General features: G+C 37.6%; 1 protein-coding gene across 1 annotated transcript; it reads right to left on the bottom strand.

Annotated features, from left to right (window-relative positions):
* Nucleotides 1-469: 469 nt before the first annotated feature.
* Nucleotides 470-6,388, bottom strand: ccn5 (cellular communication network factor 5). The gene is made up of 5 exons (XM_079848403.1): nt 6,096-6,388; nt 4,982-5,198; nt 3,726-3,974; nt 1,038-1,258; nt 470-958 (listed from the first exon to the last, which is right to left on the bottom strand). Exons 1-5 carry the CDS (start codon nt 6,162-6,164, stop codon nt 674-676), a joined length of 1,041 nt encoding a protein of 346 aa, XP_079704529.1. The 5' UTR covers nt 6,165-6,388; the 3' UTR covers nt 470-673.
* Between the last annotated feature and the right edge of the window lie 3,242 nt (nt 6,389-9,630).

Below are 9,630 nucleotides of genomic sequence, written 5' to 3'. Positions count from 1 at the left end.
AAAGCCACAGTTGTTGTCCAATAATATAGTACACAACTGACAAAGATATTGACGGATTTACTGTTATATAATCGTTCAATATTTTCAAGTGTACTACTTTAACTAATGTATCCTCCCACTCAAAGTAAAAACAGATGCCATTGTACAAACCCAATAGATAAAAAAAAAAACAGATTTTAAACTTTTACAGAAGCTTAAAGTACAGAGCCAGCTGACAGAGGACATTCTCAGAACTTTGGCTAACGTTCTGGTAAGTTCTCTCAGAGTTAAGATCAAAAATTCTTCCAGTAATGTTAATAGAATGTTTGGTCAGTGTTATCTGGTCTTTAATAATGTTCTTAAAAAGGTGGCATATAAACGATATTTATACATTGGTTATGAAACTATTTTTTCTGAAATTTTGTATTCAGAAATATATAGGGAACATTAGCAAAACGTTCTTAGAACATATTATTGCTAGCTGTGGAAACCTATCCAGTCTTAAGACATTGTCCTGAAAAAAAAAAAAAAAAAGTCGAAGAGGGTTTTTTCAGTCATTAATCTGAAACCTCAAACCTTGAGTTTGGTCAATGTAACATTTTTTAACTAACACTCAATAAGACATGTAAACCCAGAGCATCCAAAATGAAGCTACTAAATCCAAAGTCAGCCTACAAGAGAGTAGAGTGAGTGTCTAACCCAGGAAGGGTGTCCCTCTATATGCCCCTCCAGATGAATAGGGGCAGTTGTAATGGCAGATGCAGGAGTTGATGATCATGACAGCATGATTGAGCAGTCTTCCCCCAGGGCAGCGGAAAGTGACCAGTGCCGTGCCAGTATGGTAAGGAGTGCAACAACGGCTGTCTGTACATGAGCCACAATAACGGGGCCTATAGAACCGTGTACTATAGCAGCCCTGGTGGAAAAGCCGAACTGGGGTTGCTGACTTGTAACTGGGTTGACATTTCCTCCTCGACCACTGAAGCACAGATGTGGGGGTTGATTAGAGATAGTTTTGAATGGTCAGAATCCAATGGCAGATCCTAATGGAGACTCACCTGTGGGGTTCTGTGGAGAACAGGCTGACAGGGTTGGATCATACACAAGCGCATCTGCATCTCCAGGCGACAGGCTGGGTTTTGATTGGACACCCGTGTGGATATTCCAGACCCGCAGGTGTGCGAACAAGCACTCCACTCTGAGCTCTGGTCTATGCAGTTTGAGCCAGGTCTGGTTTGGTATCCAGGGTCTGCAGGCAATGTCTGGTCACTTCTGGAAGCTGCCATCCGAAAAACAATTCAATTAAACTTCAGCTCTTACACTTCTTTTAATATGAAATGGGCAACCTTGTACAGTAATTGCCACATGTTGATTATTTCAGACACAGTGAACTAATGACTACATACTTTAGGACCGAATCACTTTTACAAAATGCCATATTTTTTTATATAATTAAAGAAACCTGGCTAATGATGAAAAAGGTTACATAATTGTATCATCAGGAATCTATTGCAATCGTAAGAAGTGCGTGCAATGTACAAGGCCCTATGCCATTGCAGAATACTATGTTTTATGGGTACTCTTTTACCCATAAATATAATGAGGCCTGGTTAGAAAAATTAGAAAAATCACATGGGGTGTAGATATTCTTAATCATGAAAATACATAACGCCGTTTAAATTACAGCTTCACAGTAAATAACAGAATCAAATAATGGAAACGTCATAAAATACGAGACAAATTCAAATTCTGCTGTTAAGCAGCTCTAAAAAAGATAGTACTGTCATTATTAAAAGGTTATCTCACCCAAAAAGGAAATTTCTGTCATTAATTACTCACTGTCATATCGTTCCAAACCTGTAAGGCCTTTGTTCATCTTCGGGAACACAAATGAAGATATTTTTGATGAAATCCGAGAGCTTTCTGACCCCCACACCCCCCACCCACCCATAGACTGCAACGTTATTACCAAGGCTTTCAAGGCCCAGAAAGGTAGCAAAGATATCGTTAAAATAGTCCATGTGACTGCAGTGGTTCAAACTTAATGTTATGAAGCGATGAGAATACTTTTTGTGCGCAAAAAATTAAATAAAAATAACGACTATTCAACAATTTCTTCTCTTCGTGTGAGTCTCCCAAGCTCTTCACAAATACTGAGCCGGCGTTCTGACGCAGAGCCCAGAAGTGCTGCACTGTGTTTACAACGTGAACAGCATCAAAGACTGACACGGAAGAGAAGAAATTGTTGAATAAAGTTGTTATTTTAGTTTTTTTGCGCACAAAAAGTATTCCCGTTGCCTCATAACATTAAGGTTGAACTACTGTATTTCAACTATGTCTTCACTATCTTTCTGGACCTTGAAAGTGGTTATGATGTTGAATGGGAACATGTTGCACAGAAAGCTCTCGGATTTAATAAAAAATATCTTCATTTGTGTTCCGAAGATGAACGAAGGTCTTACGGGTTTGGTACAAGAGAGTACTGCATTTTTGGGTGAACTAACCCTTTAATCTTAAATCAGTTTAGTGTTGATTCAGTTCAGTTCAATAACTGTAAAGTTCGTCAATTATGAAAAAAAAATCAATTCAGCTACAGTATATGCAGCTCTACAGAAGGCAATAGTGTTGTTATTCAGCTCAAGTTAGTTCAATGTTGATTAAATGTAGTTCAATAACAGTGTTGATGTTACAAATTTAATCAATTATTAAATGAATTCAATTCAGCTGTATAGCAGCTTTGCAGAATACAATAGTGTTATCATCCATCTCAATTCATTTCAAGTTTTGTTATTGTTAACATAAACATAGACATTGTATTAAAGTAATAAGAATATAATGAGTCTACTAGCTGATTAGCTCATACCGCAATCACATGCTCCGTTTTTGATCATGCACCAAACCAGACTAAATACAAGTTTGCTACAAAAAAGCCAAAATAGCTATTTAGCAATTTGTGAACATTATCCAATAACCCATGGAGCCTAAGTGACGTCAGTGGAAAAAAGTCATTTCAGAGGAATTTTACTGAAGCATTATGAAGACAAACTTTTTTTAAATAACACGCACAAATAAATAGTTCACAATAAGACATGTAATGTGCATTTAGAAAGTATTCATTTTGATATAATGTTGAATTCAAATATTCATTCTTATCTCATTAAACCTTAGAGCAGTATGGTAATCAACCCTTTCCATCTGACAATCATTGTTATAATCTGAGAATCTCAAAGAAGGAATACCTCCATCCCTAAGAGATTATAATCAACCATTTATTGGCACTGTTTTATACACATGGATCTGTAAACATCTTCTTTCTAAACACTCAGAACAAAATGTACCATTCCAGTCGATGTAACTTGGGTGACATTGCTTTTGAACACCCTCCTGACCAGTGTTCTACACTCTGTCTGGCTTTCTGGAGTTTAATTGTTGCGTTACAGAGACATGAGTCCTGTTATGAATCATGGAAAGTTGGCTTCAGGAAGAAGCCAGTATTTGTGCTTTTGGGTTCCATCTTGGCAAGACATTTTCAATTAAATGGTCAAAATCCCACAATGAAAACCTCAGTCTGGAATGTAATTGAGAGTGTTCTTAGATAGGGTTTTGAATAAGAAACATGTAAAAAGATTTATGCAAAATCCCCCAAAACAGGAAACAGTTTTCATTCCAGCTCATGAAATATAATTACATGAACAACAACAGCCTTTGATTTGTTTGCTGGACACAAAAAAATGTGAATAAAGTACCTATGTGAGCGTCCTGAAGCACTGTGTTGTCCATATTTTCACACACCCACTCTTTACAGCATTTTCCTGGTTGCTGAACCCTTCGAGGATGAGGGCAGTCTGGGGTGGGCAGGAGAACATCCTCACTGCACCGGGGCACACAGGTCACCCCTCCGCCCAAACAACGACACTGAAGAGCACAAGATGGCTGAAATACCTGGCCTTCCTGGTAAGAGACACCATTATGCTCACAGCCCAGCTCCTTCTGACCTAAAAACAAAGGTCCAAAAGATTACACTGATGACACTAGATGCAATGCCTAAAACTGGATAGGTCGGCCCTCTTTCACAATGATACTGGGATTACGAAGGTCTAAATGTTTTGGTGTTCTCATAAAGATTGTATAGGCTGTATAGCTATATAGGCTACTCTGATTCCTAGATACAGGCCTTACTTATTATAAATTCAGTACAACCCTATCATAATTCAGAATATAATGTAATAATCAAATGATAAATCAAATGTACTCATCTCATAGGATGAATCAAATGCTCAAACCAAAATTACAAATGATGAATCAAATGGCGTCCCAAATGATGATCAAAAGTTCAAACCGACGTTGATAATGATATTTAAAGGGATATTTCACCGCTGGAAAGATGAATGTGTATTTAAATTGGGTCATTTATATAGTAGAAATGTGAAATTATTTTAGAAGTTGGTACCTTCTAGACTGAGAAAGGCCAGAAAATGTATTTTTGGCTCATGTGGAAGAAAGACAACAACTCCCAGAATGCACTTGCTTCGCTGCCCTATGAGGCCACTCCCAAGCCACGCCTACTGGTTACAGAGGACAGTATCGGAAGAAATGATACAACTAGGCTACTAGCTGACTCGAAACTGAAAGGATGCTGTTTTATTGTGAGATCCCCTATCCCCCTATGGGCGGGTTGAAAACATGCAGAACTAGCTCCTACTACTGGCTGTAGTCTATAGCCTCTGGCCAAAAAAGCCCAATGACGCAAAATGACGATTTTTGTCATCGGTGGGTTTTTTCCTGACACACAATACAGAAATCTCTCATCTCAGGGGAACATGAGGGAGGGAAGCATGGTCATTCGAAAATACTACCGGGTTTCTACTGATACAAAGCTTAATGCTAATCGGTGAAGTATCTTTTTTAATAAGTTTCAACCAAGAGCTATGGGTGGACAGTGTAAAACAGAGTTGAGAGATTTGAGACAGAGCATTTGGTTGTTGAAGTAGTTTGCACTCACTGACACACTCTCCTGGGTCACCAGGGAAGCTGGCACTGTAGTCACATTGTAGCCCTCTCTGACTGTCACATTGAAACACCTCACTACAGGCTTCGCCCTGCTGCCGTGCGCACATCTGGCAGCACTGGCACCCATCGAGAATAAGAGGAACTCCTTCTGGGCAGACTGGCACAGAGCCTTGGCACTGACAAGGGCCACCACATTGCTGACAGCACACCTAAGGCAGAATACAGGAACAAGTGTTATGTAACGCATGCAACAAAGCATCAGAGTCATTGTTTCTGCCTTAAATTATTGCATTTTTAAATTAATATATTTTTAGCTAACTGTGTGATTTGTTATGATGTACATTTCTGAAAATGACCTCTGATAACAGATCACTCTAAATTGTAATGTGGACTCATTCTGTAAAGCTGCTTTGAAATGATGTGTATTGTGAAAAGCGCTATACAAATACATGTGAATTGAATTAAATTGAATCAGAGTCTGGGTAATTTAAAGATTTCTGATAGTTCACCAGATATTCCGTACAATCTGTGCAATAATACTATGTCAATGCATGCAGTTTCAATAATCAAACATTACTTTAATATAATGTATTTCTTTCAAGTTTCTCATTATATATATTTGACTATATTTGTCATGAATGAGTCTAACAATAGCACAGATTGTTTTTCAAAAAACATGCATTCATAATATGCATAGGGAGAAGCAAAAGGAAAAAATATCTCCCCTATTGTGAATCACTTACGGTAAGTATTTCCAGGCTCTAAATGCATAAAAACATGCTTTCAATTATGATCTAGTGCTAGAGCCAAAAAACAAACTTGAGACTATGAAAATCTTTCAATTTTATAGAACATTCATTCTTTAATTAAGAATTAATGCTACAGTGCATTCACTTTAAATTGGAAAACCCCTGTTTAATAATGTATGAGTTCTCAAAGACAAATCTTCCAACAAAAACTCTAACAATGCCAATTCACAATAGTATAACAGGATAAAATATCAAGCTGTTCCACATAGACTTGAACAGACAGAAACATGTTTCCACAGGCAAAACACATGCATGCATGCAGACATGTTTACTGGGAATGTGTGATTCCATTCTCACCTGTGAACCCAGGTAAAACAGCAGTGCCCATGCCATCATGGTGTTTCTGTCTCTCTGTAGCTTGTCCATTATGCTCTTCGATGTGTTGCACCACAATAAGATTTTCTACTTGTGTTACTGTTTGCTCACTGCCTGGCTCTGTGCACATGCACTTTTATAAAGTCCTCGCTCTGATGTCATAGCCGGACTGCAGGGTAAACAGTGGCTGGACCTGGATCAGAAATGTTTCAAATTCCACATCTCCGTTGCCCATTTCCACAACCAGGAATTATTTTCTCCCTCTGCTCGTCTGCTCTGGCGTGCAGAGGTGAAGCATGGACATTTGGAAGAGAAGACAGCACATTAGGCTTTCTCTTAACCACGTCCAAGTTTTCTGTTTACTTTTAGAGTCTAACAGCTTTTGTTTATTGAATTACATCAAATGTATTTGAATAAAAAAAAGGTTTGATAAGAAATTGGGAGCATGGTATTGCACAAAGGTTAAATAAAAAGGTTTATATTGCATACATTTTAGACACAATTGCTCGCCAACAGAAATAATTCAAAGCAGAACTCAATCAGTCATTGTGCTCCTGAATGAGTCAGTGGTTCTGAATGAACAGGTTGAGTAAACGATTCAATGACTCACTCATAGACAATGTACGCACTGCAAAGTTTCAGTATCAGGAGTGACAACCGCATTTAAATAAGGGACTGAATCCCCTAAATTATCGATCTGTGTGTGTTCGGAACACGACTCTCTCCTGAAAATGCGACACCATTGTACACCATTGTAACCACTGTGTCTCACTTAAGGTATTTTTGACTAAAGGAATATTACAGCGACTTATTAGTATTGCAATGTCTTCTTATCATAAGCATTTTTTGGGGTTTGTTATTTGGGCTTGGCTCATAATGCGATCAAGTTATGGAGTTGGTCAAATTGGAGAGGTCGCAATGTTTTGGTCTTTTTTAAATATAACTCAGTTGGATTTATTTCAGTTTTTGTTCTTGTTCACTGCAATATATGGCAACACAAATGAATTACTGTACTGTGTAGGCTCCAGAACAGGATTAAGCACTAAAAAGTGAAGTGACAACTGAATTTAGCTGCAGTGTGTAAGCTACGTGGCAATAAAGCTCTGAACTTTTTTTTTCACCTACTGGCGTAAATATGTAACTTGCAGAAAAAGTCATTGAAAATCCCCCAACACACTGACAATCTGTCTGGAAAGAGAGGCAAAAGACCCAGTGAACAGTATTTTTGGAACACTGCACGGTCATCAAATTTGAGGACCGGAACTAATTGTGGTTTAAATTTAAATTTGAAATTTAAAAAAAGAATTTGCACAGAATTAAACTGTGGGAGGCACTGAAAAAGATTTTTTAGCTTCTCAAAAAGACATTACATTTTTCACGTCGAGTGCTCAGACAAAACAATCTTGAAATGCAAGATGACCCACTGGGAACGACGGTTTAAAAATAGACCTAGACGGGAAATTCACTTTTACTAATACCACAGCTCTTGATAATTCAGCTGGAACACATGTGGCCTGCCAGATACAGCAAAAGTGGAGTGGATATTAGTTCTGTCTAAAAATTCTGTCCAGCCACTCTTATATTTATTTTGACATCCTTTCCAAAAATCACAAATGTTTGGAATAGCACCGTAAGTGGTCGTTTTGGGTACGAGGCATTCTTTACGCAAAACACAGTTATTCAGAAAGAAAAATATTGTGCAACTCTATCATGCATGCAAAGCTTTTTGATTGGTTTAAGAGTGGAGGAAAAACAAATCTAAATATTATTATCATATAAATGTTATTACAATAAACATTCACTAAAGTCCACTGGAAATATGTAAGTTGTCAGAAATGTCTAAATTTGTTCTGGAAGGATGATCTACAAAAATATTGTTTAAATGTTTGGAGATTAACTGGGCAAGACAAGCAGATGTGGGACAAAAACACCCTCTTTCATGTTTAAAATTCAGTCAGTTGTGACTAGTCCAATAATGTCTCAGGGAAAAGTTTTCACTTAAAGTGAAATCCATGCATTGAACTGTTTTCTACTCTAGCTGAGTGGCGGGGGAACTGACTTAAGTTAACCGAAATACTGGAAAGGCAGGCTCTGATTCATACTAAACCAGCTGTGGGCAGGAGTGATTTCACTTACAGCAGAGTAAAAACCAGAATACTAAATGACAGAGAGCAGTACAGTCATATGGCAGTTCTATTATGAATGTACATCCGCCATAGCAGGAAACCTCTCTCAGTGTGGTGTGATTGGCTTTTATTAAAGAAATATGCTGTGGTCTGTAAACCTCATTATGCTTTTGGTATTGGGAATAGGTAATCTTTGTGTTTACTCCATTCATCCCAATTCTTGTGCGCTGCACATGTGATCTTCAGGGCTATGGCTTAGGACCTTTCCAATTTCCAGATGTTACCACACACTCTGTAATAAAGAAGAATTACTTGATGAATCAACATGCTTGACCAGACAAAATGAACATAATTCTAACATTTCTTAGGATTCGCCAGACAATTCCTTATTGATTTAATGTTAAAAAGCCTATGATTTGCCTTTGAGGTTTGAAGAATTTGGCCTCAACTGTAACACAGTTAATCAGCTGGAGTCATAGTTAAAAATTTGGGAACTGGAAACGTTTTTTTTTTTTCTTCTTTATATCCCTTCATGACAGTTATTACATTTCAGTTCATATGAATCTTGGATCTCTAACCTGACAGTGAGACCAAAAATGTTTGCAAACAAAATACATTTCTGAATAGCAAAATAGGCTATATGTTCTAAGAACATTTTTTCAAAATTACATTTTGAAAGAAGTTTCAATTTTGCAAACATTATGGGAGTTTTTAATGTTCTCTGAACACTCCGAATGATACATTTAAAAAACATTAGACGACGGTCCAACATTAGCCTAAAGACCATATAACACTGATCGAACGTTCTATTAACGTTACTGGAAGAAAGTTTGCTCATAACTTTGAAAGAACCTTAGATCGTTAGCCAAAATTCTGAGAACGTTCCCTGATAGCCTACAGCCGTCATTGGTGAGGGGTCGCAAATATTTATAGCCTATTATTTGAAGATAATTTATAATTTACACCCATATTATCTTCACAATCAGAAGTATGATCTAAAATAAATACTTTACAATAATCTGCTTAGCCCCTACGAACGCTGCAACAATATTACAGTCAAATGAAATGGCGCCAATTGCGTTAGTAGCCATAAACAAGGAACGAGTCGCGGTGAGAGCCGTGCAAAAAATGATTAATGTCTCAGATCGGCTTATATCATTTTTATATTCTCTTGGTTGACGTCATTGTTGATTTGTTCACCATCAAAATCGCCGCATGCAAAGTAAAACATTAAAGCTTCCAGGTTCCTTTCTTGTCCCTTTCATTTGAACAGACCTTTTACACATTAATCGCAGCTGCAGCCCAGATGTGAAGCGATGTAGACAATTACCCTCTACAAGGAAGAACTTGAATCTGACTAACTGTTTTTGAGGAGAGGAAATGATACCTAC

This window comes from Squalius cephalus (assembly GCF_949319135.1).
Source record: "Squalius cephalus genome assembly, chromosome: 18".
NCBI lineage: Eukaryota > Metazoa > Chordata > Actinopteri > Cypriniformes > Leuciscidae > Squalius > Squalius cephalus.
The sequence above is the reverse complement of the archived record's forward strand: the minus strand, read 5'-3'. Positions and strand labels throughout refer to the sequence as shown.